Source organism: Zalophus californianus, chromosome 6, assembly GCF_009762305.2.
Source record: "Zalophus californianus isolate mZalCal1 chromosome 6, mZalCal1.pri.v2, whole genome shotgun sequence".
Taxonomy (NCBI): Eukaryota; Metazoa; Chordata; class Mammalia; order Carnivora; family Otariidae; genus Zalophus; species Zalophus californianus.
Window position 1 is genome coordinate 15,029,279 of NC_045600.1, and position 16,886 is coordinate 15,046,164.

General features: G+C 35.8%; 1 protein-coding gene across 6 annotated transcripts in view; it reads right to left on the reverse strand.

Moving 5' to 3' along the window:
• SPATA7 (spermatogenesis associated 7) overlaps positions 1–16,886 on the reverse strand; it is a 43,195-nt gene continuing 26,309 nt past the window's right edge. For 5 of the 6 annotated variants that reach the window (XM_027572068.2, XM_027572067.2, XM_027572066.2 and 2 more), the window contains 7 exons: positions 10,319–10,800; positions 9,129–9,195; positions 7,630–7,745; positions 5,848–5,901; positions 4,207–4,284; positions 1,264–1,321; positions 1–1,013 (listed from right to left, as the gene is read on the reverse strand). In XM_027572068.2, the coding sequence (XP_027427869.2) occupies positions 444–1,013; positions 1,264–1,321; positions 4,207–4,284; positions 5,848–5,901; positions 7,630–7,745; positions 9,129–9,195; positions 10,319–10,800 (1,425 nt within the window). In that variant the 3' untranslated portion in view covers positions 1–443. The remainder of the gene's footprint in view (positions 1,014–1,263; positions 1,322–4,206; positions 4,285–5,847; positions 5,902–7,629; positions 7,746–9,128; positions 9,196–10,318; positions 10,801–16,886) is intronic. The other variant, XM_027572069.2, reaches the window with a different exon arrangement.

A 16,886-nucleotide genomic window follows, 5' to 3' on the forward strand; every position in this document is an offset into this window, starting at 1 on the left:
TCGATGCTGTGGCTGCTTACCAAGTGGTAGGGAATGGTGGGCAGCCTCTAGAAGCTGAGGGCAGCCAATGGCCTGCAAAAAAAAAGCCCTCAGAGCTACAGCTACAGGGAAAGGAATTCTGCCAACAACCTGCAAAGAGTTTGGAAGCAGATTCTTGCCCCAGTCAAGTCTCCAGATGAGACCATAGCTCCAAATGACACCTGGCTTGTAGCCTTGAAACCCAGAGCAGACACATCTAAGATATGCGCAGACTCCTGATACACAGAAATTGTGGGATAAATAATACATGTGTGTAGTTTTAAGCTGCTAATTTAAGGTATTGTTATAGAGCACAGAAAGCAAATACAGAAGTCTTAATATATGAAAGAATAAAACAGAGGAAAAGGAATATTGAATTATTGGCCATTTGGGATATTTATTAATGAAGATCAAACATCCAAAGGTCAGTCCTCAATGCTCATTTCCATGATTTTAAGAGTTGGTCCTGCCATGTCATGACTGCTGTCACCTTGGACACTGTGAAGCTGAAGAGCCGGGGAGAGTTCTGTGCTAAGACAACATAATTCATTTGAACTCTCTGCCTTTTCGGTGTCACTATCCCCTTCAATGACATTCACAGAGGTCTCTTGGACCGTTAAGCTGTCGGAGACACTCGGATTTTTGTCATCCCAAACCGAAGGTCCAAGATTTGTTTCATCATTCACTTGTTGAATTATAACCCCTTCTGAGTACTTTGATTTATAGATGGGCAGGAAAAATTCATTTGGTGAAGAGAGGCTCTCGTTCTCATCCTTTGGTACAGACAATAACATATCCAAAGCTTTTTGGTATTCTTGACGTTCCTGCTGAATTGTGGTATCATGTTTACTTTTATCTTCATTTTCTTCTGAATTCTCAGCCTGTTCAAAATCAAGTAAATTCAGCATATCAGTATCATCCAGCTTTACTGAGTTTTCTCTGGATGTGCAGCCTAAGTCCACCTTCAGGACATGCAGCAGATGGCGCATTTTTTCCTAGGATTAAGACAAGACGGGAATAATTACATTAATTAAGCTAGTCCAATTGAACTGCTTTTGTCTGCAGTGCTGCTCATCTCAGCAGGGTTAACACTTCTTTCATTCCTCCCCGCCCCCCGCCATACACACAGAAGGTACAAGGGAAAAACAGCACTTGCTTTTAATGCATTTTTTGAGGCTATGGAAAAACTTTAAAATTCTTTCCATATTAGAATTTTTTCTAATGAATGTCTAAAGAAAGACAAACCTCCTCCAAATGATGTTTATTTTGTTTTATGTGTCGCTCAAACAGGCGTTCTAAAAACCTAAAAATGATAAATAGAAATGTTAATGTCTCAAAATCAGAAAATCAATTAAATACAAAATAGCCATGTAATAAGAGAACTACTAAAGGTTGAAAAGTATTTTTTAGATTCTTCTTTTTCTTTCCAAAGCTGAACACTTAATTCTTCCCTGTTCTGTCAAGTTCTCCAATTTGGGAGCTAGTATTGCCATTGTTTCTGAAAGATTATATACCACTTATATTTCTGTGAAAATATTTTAAAAGAGGTCCAACAATAGCCCTGCCACACACCAAAAAGCATTTTTCCCTCTCACGCACATATATAAACACCAAAAGCCTCTCCCTCCCCTTCTCTTTCACATACACAAACCCCCCAAACCAAACCCTAAAGGAAATTCTCTTAATAGTTATTTTACAATGCATCCTCAATTATACTTGAAAAAAAAATTCCACTGACGGTAAATCCACATAATAACCTAAAAGCTATCACTTATTACATACCACTAAGGTCTAGACATTTGTGCCAGACACACAATCATTAAACTTCTAATCACAACCAATATTTGGAGAGAAAGGTACTGTAAAGATCATTTTAAAGATGAGAAAATGATCTAAGATGATGACTTCCTCTCTCCTAAGGTCACAAGCCATTAAGAGAATTTAACCCAGATGTGTCTGGCTCCAGAGAAATTATTTTTCAACTACACTATGCTTGTCTTGTTATCACATGAATGTATCAATACCTTTGTTGAAAAACAACTTTGTTACCATTTGTTATTATAAGCCAATCTTAGATTTAGTGGTTCTGCTTTATTCAGCAATTTTTAAAAAAGATTTATATATTTGTTTTAGAGAGAGACAGGAGAGAGCACGTGCACAGTGGGGGGTAGAGGCAGAAGCAGAGGGAGAGAGAGAATCTCAAGCAGACTTCCTGCTGAGTGGGGAGCCTGACATAGGGCTCGATCTCATGACCCATGAGATCATGACCCACGAGATCATGACCTGAGCTGAAACCCAGAGTCAGATGCTTAACCAACTGGGCCACCCAGGTGTCCCAACTTAGCAATTTTTTAAAAGCCCAAGAAATCTGTATTCTACCTTTTATAAATAATACATACTGTTTGGGTACCTATTTTGTTTTTTCTCATCAACTGCATATTTTGAACATTTTTCTGTATAAATAAATTCACTTCTAAAACATCATTTTAAGTCCCTAACCAGAACTTGCTCTTGTAAATATTCAACAATTTATTCAACCAAACCTTTACTATTCAATGTATGGGTTGGTTCCATATTTTTGGTGCTTTTATAACAAATGCTGCAATAAATAGCTTTTTAATCTAAAGGAAAAATTTAAGTTTTTTTCTACAATAAACACATGCTCTATGCAAATGTTTTTTGTTTTTGCTTCTAACTTGTGCTTTATTTTTTGATTTACAGTTGGAATCTTAATACTTTTGTTGTGATGGTAAAAAACAGGTAATATAAAATTTACCATTTAACCATTTTTAAATGTATAGTTCAGTATTGTTAAATATATTCACATTGTTATGAAACAGACCAATAGAAGTTTTTCATCTTGCAAATCTGAAACTCTATAACCATTATGAAAACATTTTTAGCCACCTTTTTAAAACAAAAGTAGTAAACAATTATTATAAAAAAAACTTAGGTCTTTTAGTATATCTTTTTATAGTAATAATACAAATGTTTACTTTAATTAAAAAAAACTTCACATAGGAATAGAAATAATTCATTAGAAATGTTGTACTTGACATATTTCAACGGGGTATGTAGTATAAATAATGGAATTCTATGATAGATAACGTTAAGTGGGCCTTGAAGAGTTCCTTTTTTGGGGGCGCCTGGGTGGCTCAGTCACTGGGCGTCTGCCTTCGGCTCGGGTCATGATCCCGCGGTCCTGGGATCAAGCCCCGCATCGGGCTCTCTGCTCCGCAGGAAGCCTGCTTCTCCCTCTCCCTCTCCCCCTGCTTGTGCTCCCTCTCTCGCTGTGTCTCTGTCAAATAAATAAATACAATCTTTTTTTTTTAAAAAAAGATCTACTCTCTCACAAAGTACTTTGAAATACACAACAGAGTACTACTAACTATAGTCGCCATGCTATACATTACATCCCCATGACTTACTTATTTTATAACTGAGAGTTTTGCCTTTTGACTACCTTTACCCATTTCGCCTACCCCCCACCACTGGCAACCACCAATCTGTTCTCTGCATCTAAGAGAAATAACAGTATTTAAATGAATAAAATCTCTGCTCTTTTCTGTAACTCCCCAAACTGTGAACTTGCCTTATATGGTTAGAATTAAACATTCTTTATAATTTGCTATCAATTATAAGAATACGTCCCCCCTAAGAGGCGCCTGGGTGACTCATTCAGTTAAGCATCCGACTTTTGATTTTGGCTCAGGTCACGACCTCAGGGTCGTGAGACTGAGCCCCGCATTGGGCTCCATGCTCAGTGAGAAGTTTGCTTGTCTCTCTCTCCCTCTACCCCTCCCCCGACTTGCATGCTCTCTCTCTCAAATAAATAAATCTTTTTTTTATTTTTTAATTTTAAAAAAGATTTTATTTATTTGACAGAGAGTGCACAAGCAGGGGGAGTGGCAGGCAGAGGGAGAGGGAGAAGCAGGCTCTCCACTGAGCTGGAAGCCCGATGTGGGGCTGGATGCCAGGACCCTGGGATCATGACCTGAGCTGAAGGCAGAAGCTCAACTGACTGAACCACCCAGGCACCCCAATAAATCTTTTTTTTTAAATGTCCTCCCCAAGAAAGCAACATAATTTTTCATTTCCTAATATGTATAAATAACTTAAAGGAATTAACATAAGGAAGAATATTTAATGTACTATTCAACCACCATAATATAATTTAAAAAATCTAACCTGTTTGAAAATAAACCAAGTTTCAAAATTTCATCTGTTACATCTTCAATGAAACTCAGATATAACAGTTCTTCTTCACTGTGAAAACAAAGCAGTATACAGCATAAAAATTATTTCCTACTTACACTGAAAACTATAGGAAGCACGAGTACCTAATTAGAAATATCTACCACTACTATAACAAATATACTGCTATCTCACATTTAAGAGGAATGTTACAAAAAAAACTTATGTCTACATTCTTAAATTATGCAAAGAAAGATGAGAAAATGTTCCCTAATCAAGTAAAATTTCATAGATGTGTATAGCATCCATCCAGTACTAACAGATAAGCAGGAATTAAAACAGCAAACGAACAAAAAACCAATAAAACAAAACTAAAAAAAAACCCACACACAAAACAAACAAAAAACAAAACAGAGCAACCAAGTACAAAAGGGCAACCAAATGTGAACCACCACTGGGGGTGTGTGTTCTTGAAAAGCATTTTACAGGTCTTGACTTCTGACCATGTCAAGCAGCAGAGGTGTGAGCCCTGTGCATGGATGGCACTTAGAGGAGGGGAAAGAGGAAACTCATCCAGAGAAGCAAGAACTTCAAGTATGAAATCCTCTTCCGCTCCTAGAAGAGTATCTTGTTTGAAGGTTGGGAAATTTATTGAGCAGAAAAAATTATTCTTTTTTCTCAAAATGTATGGAGAGGAAAAAAAAAGATGACAGTAGGGAAATTTATGTATATAAATGTAGTGATAATTTTTAATTATGTGGGCACATTTCTTTATAACATATTTTAATAACCAGTACAAGAAAATGGAAATTATTATAAATTTGATTTTAATTAGCTGAAATCAGTGAATTGATAGAAATGTAAGTAGCAAGTAACCACACAATTATTCAATAAGTAAATGTAAGGGGAAGAATTAAGAAAATTAGATAATAGAAGATTAAAATGTTATATAAAAAGTTACACTTTCAAACTGATTCTCAGGCTCTAATATTTAAGCAGCAAGTTTGAGAATAAATGAAACTATAATATAGATGATATTCCCTGAAAAAGTGTAGCTTAACTAAAATGACATTAAATCGTAGAAGTATGCTATCTGTAAAGACCTGGTGAGGTTAGAAACTCCTGGAAGGGTATCCTGAGCTATCCAAAGTCTGCATTTCTCTAAAACTCTTGTTATTCTTATTTATCTGTATGGGTACTAATTATAAAAAAAAAAAAAACCCAGCAGGCATTATTAACTTAGGGAAAATTTCCCCTGGTCCCCTGGACATAAAGATGAACTGATAGATGACTACTTCAGAAAATTCTGATCATTCTCAAATTTAGGGTATATTATATGATTGAACTCCAAAGCTAGTTGTAAGAGAAATCAGTATTCAGTCCTGACTTATTTAATAATAGTTTGTGTGATTCTTTTTTTTTTTTTAATTTTTTATTGTTATGTTAATCACCATATATTACATCATTAGTTTTTGGTGCAGTGTTCCATGATTCATTGTTTGTTCATAACACCCAGTGCTCCATGCAGAACGTGCCCTCCTCAATACCCATCACCAGGCTAACCCATCCCTAGTTTGTGTGATTCTTAATTCTTGATTTCCGCTAAGCAAAATGAAGAGGTCAAAAAGATCTTACTCAGAGTGGAGTTTTCTCTTTGGAGGAAGCTGCAGGGAATACTGACATACTGCCCTGGAAAGAGAAAATTACAATATTTGAACAAAATAATGACTGTCATGCAATAAGTGTTCAATAATATATATTAGTAATAATGTATTTTAGAATTTTGGAAGTACTTTCCTATCCATGATCTGATCTAATATTCAGAACAACCCCGACGGTATATTGGGTAGGTATTATTTTTTCCACTGACTGATGAGTTCACCAGGGGGCAGAACGGTTGGGTAACTTGCCAAGGACAGGTGTTAGTAAGTAGCAAAGATATTTTTAATTAGTCTTCTGACTACAAATTCACTGTACATATGTATGTATGTATGTATGTATGTATGTATGTATGTATGTATGTATTTAGTAGGCTCCATGCCCAGTGTGGGGCTTGAACTCACCACCCTGTGATCAAGACCTGAGCTGAGATCAGGAGTCGGATGCTTAACTGACTGGGCCACCTCGGTGCTACCACAATCCTTTTCCAAACTGAAATACAGCACTTACCTAGTACACACAATTTCACTTTGACTAAGGTTAACATATAAATAATGCTGGAAACAGATTATTTCCCCATGAAAAACTGTTTTAAGTTGGTCATTGTGATAAATTTTGTCAATATTTAGTTATGTCATCCTTAGTTAATTCCAATCTTTTTTTTCCGGTATGCTCAATTATAAATATTTTTACTTCTTTTAGACAGAAACTACTAGAAAAGATAAATATTCCTTTCTTTAGGCCATTCTTTATATTCATTTGCAGAGTGGCTCAAGAGTTAGCTTATAAATCTTGTTATGAGTACTGAAGCATCATGAATTTCAAGACAAGAGAGGTTAGCAGTGAACCGCCCACAGCCCTGCCAGGTGCTGTCTCCCTGGGAAGGGCCTGAGGAAGGATCTGGGCTCTGAGGGATCACGTGTGCTGGCCTTCTGGTCTGCTACATGACACCTCATTCTTACCCTCTTTTTAATCTCTAGTCCTTTATTTATACCTTCTTCATCTCATATACAATCTCTGACACTGGACATACGTTTGACAGCTGAAACTACCAAAGGCATCTTTGCTAACCTATCGTTTTTATCTAGGTGTAGTATTCCATAATTACTAAATATGATGCATAGTTTTTAAAAACAGTGCCAGTACACGGCAGTGACAGATAAAACACCAGCATATGGTGAATATTCAAAATCATCAATTATGAATCCTCAAATCGTGAGGTTCCTCAGTATTATTTCTGCCACAGATTTTGTCTTCAGGAAAATCCTTTCCCCCTCCCTTCTTCCCTCCCTCCCTCCCTTCCGAGTGTGCACGTGTACAAGGGGCGGGGGGGCAGAGGAAGAGAGAGAGAATCTTAAGCATGCTCCACACCCAGCATGGAGCCCAATGCGGGGCTTGATCTCATGATCCCGGGATCATGACCCAAGTTGAAATCAAGAGTTGGACACTTAACCAACTGAGCCACCCAGGCACTCCAGGAAAATACTTTTTCATATGAATAGCAATGGCAAATAATACAAGCCAGTATCGCCTTTTTCTTTCTTAATGAATTAGCAAAATGAATTCATTTAAACTTTTATTGAGAACCTACTTTGTACAATTTCCTTAGTAAAAATAACACTGCCGCTGAACTGTATAACACTAAAATACATTAAAGTGCATGTGATTAGAGTAGGACTTACGTTGCAAATATTATATGTCTGTTACACAGGAAAGCAGTTAAATAGACAGTTGCAATGACTTCTGTCACCTGCTTACCTTGGTGAGGAACACTGAAGTGTGCCATCTTTAATCTCATCCCATGGTAAGTCATGCCCTTGTAAGGGTAAAGGAGCTATTTTTCCTTTGATATCATATGTCATACAATTAGATGCCTAGGGATGTAATGAGAAGAATCTATCTTTATTTTGCTTCAAAAACACATTATGAAAGCAGAAATAAAGCAAAATAGCAAATTTCAAAAAAGTCAAGGAAAAAGAGTGGAGATATCCCATAGGTAAAAGTGACTGATACAGGGTGCCTGGGTGGCTCAGTCGGTTAAGTGACCACCTTCAAAGTCTGACAGGGTTATGGATAAGCATTTGGAGCACAACGCCATGAAAATGGACTTCTGCTTTAATTTATTTAGTTATCTACAGAGCTAACTGTCTTCCTAAATCTCAAGCTAGTCATAGCCATCAATACTGAGCCCTTCTCAGACTAGGCACTTTAGGCCTATGCCTCCAATGATCCTACATGTTAAGTAGTTTTTCTAGATCTGAAAATTCAGCTTTCAGAGGATAAGCGATTTGTCCTTGAGCTTTGAGTGGCAGGGCCCCATGTCAAACAGGTATTCATGGCCGAGATGGAAACTGACAATTCTCTACCCATATTCAGAAGAGAACAGAAGTTCAGTGTGATTATATTCTTTTATCCCCGAAATCTGTTTGACATTTTATTAAATACTTCTTTTTAAAAGATTTTATTTATTCATGAGAGAGAGAGAGAGAGGGAGGGAGAGAGTATGCATGAGTGGGAGGTGAGGCAGAGGGAGAGGGAGAACCAGACTCCCGATCCCAGGACCCTGAGATCATGACCTGAGCTGAAGTCAGACGCTTAACCAAATGAGCCACCCAGTGCCCCTGTGTTTGACATTTTAATAGACAAACTGTTTTTATAAGCAATAAATTTAAAATAGGACACAAGTGTATGATTAATACCCCCAAATAAAAATAAAATATGAAAATCAGACTTAAAGCTGTAATATTTTAGAAGAAATGACTGCTAACCACTCAAAACATAAACACTATAAAAAAAGAGCCTTATGGTCTAGAAAAAAGTAAAAGCAAATATAAGAGAATGATATCCATCTATTCTTATATAATTTCCAATAATCAGTGGCAATTCAAAAAAAAAATACAGGCACAGAAACTAAAAACTTTGGTATAGCTTTTCTGGCTCCTTCAGTGATCCAAGTCTACATCTTTGAAAGCAACATTTAAGGTATTTTATTCATTTATTCATCTCTCTAGCCAGCCAACCAACCATCTAGAAAAAGTGCTAGCAACAAACGATTTCCCAGACTGGGCAGGATCCATCTGGCCACTCAAAGAGACCTATAGCCATGTATAAATAGGTAGTCTTTCTCTATACTGGCTACATTATCTGCAAGAAGTGTCACCAGAAGATTATTCAAGTCCAAACAGCTATATATATTTTATTAAGTTAAAGCAGCTATAATTCCAATGTGGCACAAAGAGAGATCTCATTTTTATTACCTGCTTTGTGTTCTCTTCTGAATCTGTGGAGTTCTTGATGTCAACTGTCTCAAAATCAGATTTAAAGCTGGAATATTTTAAAAAGGAGCAATTGTCAAAATACAAACCTTCAAAATACAAACACCCTGATAAGTTTACGGTCTTAAAAAATCTCTCACACATAAGAGATGAAATCCATCTATTCTTATAAAATGTGTAATTTCTTATTATATAATCAGGAAATAGACATGGTTTGGATTACACAGCTTATTTTTCCTTTTTTTGAATAGCAGCTAAATTTCCGCTGGATAGGATGGGACTAGGGAAATGGGAACCATTAATCCTCAAAAGCTTTCATACATACACAATTAGAAAAGGATACCATATGCTTGCTTTCCTTACTTCTCTCTATTCCTTAATTCTTGGGATTAAATGAATGCAGACTCATCTGATATTACTGTACCTCTTATCTATACCCAGAGAAAATACTAGTCATAAATTTTTTTTTTTTTTTTTCTTTCTTAAAAAGAACTAAAACCTAGGACCAGGTAAATAGTTGTTTAAATAACACCAGGAACAACAATCACAAATCAGTTAACACTTAATACTTTATAAGATTTGTTTGTTTCTTCAATCATTTGGCAAACTTTTACTGAATACTCATTATGTGTCAGGCACTATCAAATCTGAAAACATTATTGAGGCAAATTATACTTAATTTACAGAAATTATCCCACTTGGCTAAATTATTCCTGGGGAGTTGCTGCTATGTAAGAGTGGGGTTGAATATTTGCAGGAAGGGAACCCAAAGAGAGCCAGAGAAACAGTGTTTTTTTCCTTGATAGCCCATTGTTTTGCCGTTTTTAACACAAATCTATAGACGTATTTACACAAATGCTATTTGATGACATATTTTAAGGATTCTCTGAAAGTATATTTAAAAGCATATACCATGTTTGGAAACAATAAATTAAAATATGTAATATTCCTGTTTATAAGGAGCTTGACAAGTTTAATAACTACTTTTCAACAATTACTTAGGTAGTTCTAGTGATACATACAAAAGGAAAAGTCACATTAATCTCATCCAATTCAAAAGGGCACTACCAGACCTTAAGTCTGACACATTAGGTACATGATATAAAATAAGAAATATTATTTAATTCTACAACACCATGAAGGACTTACTACTGGCTGTGAATGGGCCATACCTGCTTAATTCAGTCTGGGTTTCAGCTTCTATCCGCTGGTCTGTAAAATCTTTTTTTCTTTTGGCGGGCGTGTAGTATCGGTAATGTGACAGGAAAGACTTTGCTTCTGTTTTTAAAGTGCGTGGAGTGAATGGCAAATGTCTGTTGGAAAAGAGTTCAGAATGTTTATCCAAAAGGTCCCCACTGGGTGCTTTTGAAATAACTAACTGAAACCGGTGGGTATTTGGGAATGTGCTCTTGGGCCCTCTGCCATATGAAGTTCCAGAGCACGCTCTCCTGGGCCCAGAGGCAGTGTAATCCACGTTGAACACAGAGGAACTGGAGTTCTTCTCGGTACCATTTGTGAGGACTTTATCAGATTTAGGTAGATTTAGGTGTAGTCTCTCTGAAGAAGTTACTGGTGACCTTGGTGACCTTGTAAAGGATGAAAATCCATTCACTTCTCCAATTAACAGATCTTCATCTTGTGGTTCTCCTGAGGGCTAAGAATATTTGGTTTGATTGTCATCAATTATGTTTACAAATTCACCTAACTGGGACTCTCCACATTATATACCAAAAAATAGATGCCTTAGTGGGTTTAGAGATGATATATTCCCGAAGATGTTAGCACTATATATGAAGTTCTGTTCAAGGTTTTGAATTATTAATATATAAAAATATAATTCTAAATATAATAGCAATCAATTTTTTTTAAGATTTTATTTATTTGAGAGAGTGAGTAAGACAGAGAGAAAGTGGGAGTGAACATGAGTGGGTGGTAGGGGCAGAGGGAAAGAGAGAAGCAGACTCCCCACTGAGCAGGGAGCCCGAAGCGGGGCTCAATCCTAGCACCCTGGGATCACGACCTAAGCGGAAGCCACTTAGGTGCCCCAGCAATCATTTTTCTTTCTGAAACTAAAAAAAAAAATAATTACTAACATCTACCTACATTTATGGTCTTGAACTTGTGTACTGAGATCAGGTAGATCTCAGTTTTATCTGAAAATTTCCAAACCACTCGTGAACACCAATCCCCTTCTCAATCACTCTGTTGGTGGTGGCATCCTTCCCCTCCCATCATGTCTTTATGGCAATCTCCAGCGTCAGCAGTTCCTCAGACTTCAAGGCTTTGAAGAAATGAAAAGAACTTCTCAACTTCTCCTCATGAGTGGGGAAAGCTGAAAGGGAAGACGTTTTGGACTGCTCCATTTCTTTCTGGTTTAATTTTGGAAGAACCATTTCTACAGGGTATCCACAAAGTCTTAAAACATAGATAATATTTTATTCTTTTACAGATTAGATGCCCAAGATGCAATGAGTGTGATTCCAGACTTTATGGACACCTGTGTATCCTTTTTTTTTTTTTAAGATTTTATTTATTTATTTGACAGAGAGAGACACAGCGAGAGAGGGAACACAAGTAGGGGGAGTGGGAGAGGAAGAAGCAGGCTTCCCGCCGAGAAGGGAGCCCGATGCGGGGCTCGATCCCAGGATCCTGGGATCGTGACCTAAGCTGAAGGCAGACGCTTAACTGATGGAGCCACCCAGGCATCCCCAAAACCTGTGTATCCTTTAAAGAACTTTGAGACACTTTATTACGTAGAGGGGAAGTTACATGGAAGTTACAGATTCTGAGGTGACAGTGGCTAGGAGTTAGCTGTTACCTCTGCCCTCCAAGCTCATGGGGAGAGAAACAAGAGGAAGACGAACAACCTGACTAAGAGAATGGCTGAGTGCCTCCTGTGTGCAAGGTACTGTTCTTGCCACTGAGTAGGATAAAAGAGGACAATTAACTTCTATCACTGCTACTAGTAAGTTACTATGCTGACTATGTATAAGGTGTAGTTCTAAGTAATCTACATGCACAATTCATTTAATCCTCACATCAACTTTTGGGTGGTGATACAAATACTACTTTTATTTCATAGATGAAAAGACTCAGGTGGTGCAGGGTCTCAGAATCAGACCAGGCTGAGCCTATGCTATTCATTACATCATATTGTCTATTATGAAGAGGATCTGAAAATTATATATTTTAGATTTTTTTTAAAGTAAACTCTACCCCCAATGTGGGGTTCAAAATCGACCCCAAGATCAAGAGTCGCATGCTCTACTGACTGAGCCAGCCAAGTGTCCCTGTATTTTAGATTTTTTACACCATGAGGAATTTTAAACTGATTTTAACTCTTTTTCTGAAGGTGAACCTGTCAGCTAATCTAAGTACTGATTCATCTAAGTAAGAAAAATGCAGATGACTTACTTAGACTGCAGAGTGTAACTAAAGCCTAAAATAGGTCAAGTCACCTACCATTTCCTTTCCAAGTACTTTCTAACCTGATCTCAAATACAAGGCAAAATTACTCAAGGCAAGGAAATATTTTGGCATTAAATTCTGAATCACTAGGGCACTTTTTAAATGATTTCAATATATTAGTTTGAAAAAGTGCTCCCAAAAAAGACTCGTAGCTTATATACCACAAAAGTTTGGCTCCCAGGAGAAAAATTTCTAAATAGTATCTGAAAAATCCTACAGGGTTATTAAATAATAATCACAGGAATTATTTACACTTAGAGGAATAGTACAAGCTGAGATCAGAGCAGGCAGAAATGCACAAGGCATTAGACTGCCTGTAAGAAAATTCTTACCAGTAATGGTTATTTAATAAACAAAATGAAACACCAAAGTCTTTAAAGACAGAAATATACTCTTATCTGTCTGAAATGGGCTGGGAAAATTGCTTTTGAACTGACTAAAAGCAAGAAATTTTCCAGTATTTTTATGTCTCTTAATTCCTACCTTGTATCCTATACTTCTTCTTTCCTTGGAAACCAGTAGAACATAGTATAAAATCAATTGTACCAATCTGCTTTTTTTGAGATTATATTACTGTTTCCTATAGCTATGAATAACAGAAAGCTTGGATATAATTTTCACAGAAAATTTGTAACATACTGGTAAATTCACCAACATGTGAAAAAAAGATAACTGTAAGGCTCTAAAATCAGAAAAGGGTTTATCAATTACACGTGAATGGAACAAAAATTCTGGTGGTAATTTGACCACTTTCATTTTCTTAAGTCAGCTTTACAGTTCAATGCAATTTGTTGTGAACTGTTTCTGTGATTTAAGAATTTATGTAAAGTGATAATGATTGCATAGTTTATATACTCATAAGGTTTTCATGTCAAGAACACATATCAAAGTTTATAATCAGAGAACTGAGTACTAAATCTTTTTTAGGGATAATGTTAGAAGAAATAGTATACAAAGATTTTTCCAACTGTCAGATTTTTAAAATTAATTAATTAATTTTTAAAGGATTTTATTTATTTATTTGAGAGACAGCATGAGCCCCATACAGGGCCCCGTGCAGGGCTTGATCCCAGGACCCTGAGACCATGGCCTGAGCCCAAAGGACACTCAACCAGAACCTCCTTCAATTGTCAGATTTTAAAGCAGTTGAGGAATCAATTCAATTGCAGAATAGGGTGGGTACAAATTATTTAAAAATTCGATTAACACTTGTTTTGCAAAAAAGTTTCAAATTATATTTTATAAAAGAAATTGATAGCTCTTGCTTTTCATGGTTTTATACTGCTTTAAAAATGTTTCATAGACTTAATTAGGAATATGGGTCACATCCACATATTCAATTAATCTTAATAGCATATAGTAAGTGCTGTACCAGTGATGTGAGTGAATAATTGTGTGGAGGTTACAGGGTGCAGACTGGAAAGGTACTGGAGGCCTCTGAGATGAGTCAAAGTGTAAGAGAAAGAACAGCATGAGTGTATGGGCAGTTATGGGTTTTTGATTATATGATCTCACGTATATAAAAGGCTAATATGTTCAGAGGCTAAAGTTAGCATTTCTTTTTTTTATTTTTAAGATCTTATTTATTTATTTGGCAGAGAGAGAGGGAGAGAGCATAAGCAGGCTGAGCGGCAGGCAGAGGGAGAGAGAAGCAGACTCCCTGCCAAGCAGAGAGCCTGACGTGGGGCTTGATCCCAGGACCCTGGGATCATGACCCGAGCTAAAGGCAGACGCTTAACCAACTGAGCCACCCAGGTGCCCCTAAAGTTAGCATTTTCTTTTTAATTGTAGCAAAGTTTTCAGTAAATGCAGATTATAATTAAGATAGCTATTAACCATAAAGCCCAATTATTGAAATATACCTAAAAAAATAATTTGAATCTGAATTTGTGTAAATATTTATCAAGGCTTATAAAAAATGTAGGCAAGTTTAAAAAAATATATAATACACACACATATAAAACATAAATGAACTACTTTATGGAGGCAGAATAGAAGGTTACAGTGGCTAAAGGAAAAATGAAAGAAAACATCTTACATTTACAGATTTAATTATATATTTTTAACAAACTCCATTCTTATCCCCAAATATAATTATTAATTTATATTATGATAGAAAAATATTTTAAACTTTCAGTTAAAAAGTATAATCACTATGGGGCACCTGGCTGGCTTAGTCGGTAGAGCATGTGATTCTTGATCTTGGGGTTGTGAGTTTGAGCCCCATATTGGGTACAGAGATTCATTAAAAATAAAATCTTTAGGGACACCTGGGTGGCTCAGTCAGTTAAGCGTCTACCTTCAGCTTTAGGTCCTGGGACTGAGTCCCACATCAGGCTCCTTGCTCAGCGGGGAGCCTGCTTTTCCCTCTGCCTGCTGCTCCCCCTGCTTGTGTGCTCTCTTTCTCTCTCTCTCTCTCTGACAAATAAATAAAATCTTTAAAAAATATCTTAAAAAAAAAAAAAAAAAACCCAAACTTTAGGACCCACCTAAAACATTAGCATTAAAAAATGGAAAAAGATATACCGAGGGAGTACTAATCAAAAGAAAACTGGTTTAACTATATCACTATCAGAAAACACTTTAATACAAAAAAACATTAAGATAAAGAATCTCAAAGCAGTGACAATAGGTTTGAGTCACCAAAAAAATATATTATCTCTAAATCTGTATTTATAAAATAATAATATAGACTCAAAATCTACAAAACAAAAATTGGCAGTACTAATTTTTAGAGAAATAGCTAAATACATAATCATGTGGAAGATTTCTCTTAATAAATGATAGCTTGATCAGACAAAAAAAATCAGTAAGATTTGAATATATATGAAGTTTAATCTAATGAATACATTGTATTAAATACTGTACACAACAACTATAGTATATTTTCTTTCCAAACACATAATGACACAGTGCATTTTAAGAAATTTGTCTACCTACTGGGCCATAAAACAAATTTCTCAACAAATTTCAAGAAATTAGCATCATATAGATATTCTACGATTAGGCTAGAAATCGGGAACAAGAGAAAACTCCTAGGGAAAAAAATACACACAGAGATTAAGAAATACTTCTAAATGACTCTTGCGTTAAAAAAGAGATTATAATGGAAAATACTCTGAATTGAATCATAATAAAAATACCATATAACAAAACTTGTGGGATACAGCTAAAGCAGCATTTGGAGGAAAATTTATAACCTTAAAATATGCTTATACTGTCCAGAAGTGAGGCTGAAAATAAGCTAAGCAAAAGTAGGAAAGTAAGACAAAATAAACCCAAAGAAAACCAAAAGGGGAAAAGAAAGATAAGAGCAGACATTAAAAAAACAGAAAACGAAATACAATAGGGAAGATTAATGAAGTAAAACAAAATGCTCTTTAAAAAGATTAAAAAAAAAAACCTGACAAATCTCTGGTGAGAAAAAATCAAAGAAAGAAGAATAAAGACACAAACAACATGAGGAATAAAAAGGGGGAAATAATACATATTCAGGAGAGATTAAGAGAGATTAAAGTAAATCTATGCCAAAAATTTGAAAATTTAGATGAAAGGACAACTTCCAACATAAATATAACTTTAAAAAATAATCCTATAATGATTCAAAAAACTGAATTAGTAGTCAAAAATCTTCTAACAAAGAAAACTCTAGGCCCAGATAATTTTAATGTTGAGCCATCAAATTCAAGGAATAAATAATTCCAAACTTATATAAACTATTCCAGACCATGGAAAAAGAGGAAACAGCACCCAATTTCCTTTATGAGGCTAGTGTAACCATACACAGAGTAGAGAAAAAGGAAAATGACAGGTCAATATCAATAATGGCAGTAGATGCTAAAATCCTAAACAAAGTATTAGTAACTTATCCAGCAATGTATAAAAAAGGTATTGCATTATGACAAGGTTGTGTTTATACTGGGAATGCAAAGTTGTTTTAACATTAGAAACTTGACCATAATTCACAACATACACAGATTAAAAAGAAAAATGATACCATCTTTTCAAAAAAATGCAGAAAAAGCATTTTATAAAATTAACATCCATTCATGAGAGAGGAAAAACAAATCCTCTTAGCGAACTAGGAATAAGAGAACTTCCTCAATCAGATGTTAAAGGGTATCACAAAACACCAAGAGCAGGAGTCAGTAAACTATAGCCTGGAGGCCAATTTGGCTTACTCTCTTTCTTAATAGTTTTACTGGAACACAGCTATGCCCATTCATTTACATCTTGTCTGTGGCTACTGTCCAAGGGCACAAGAACTGTGAG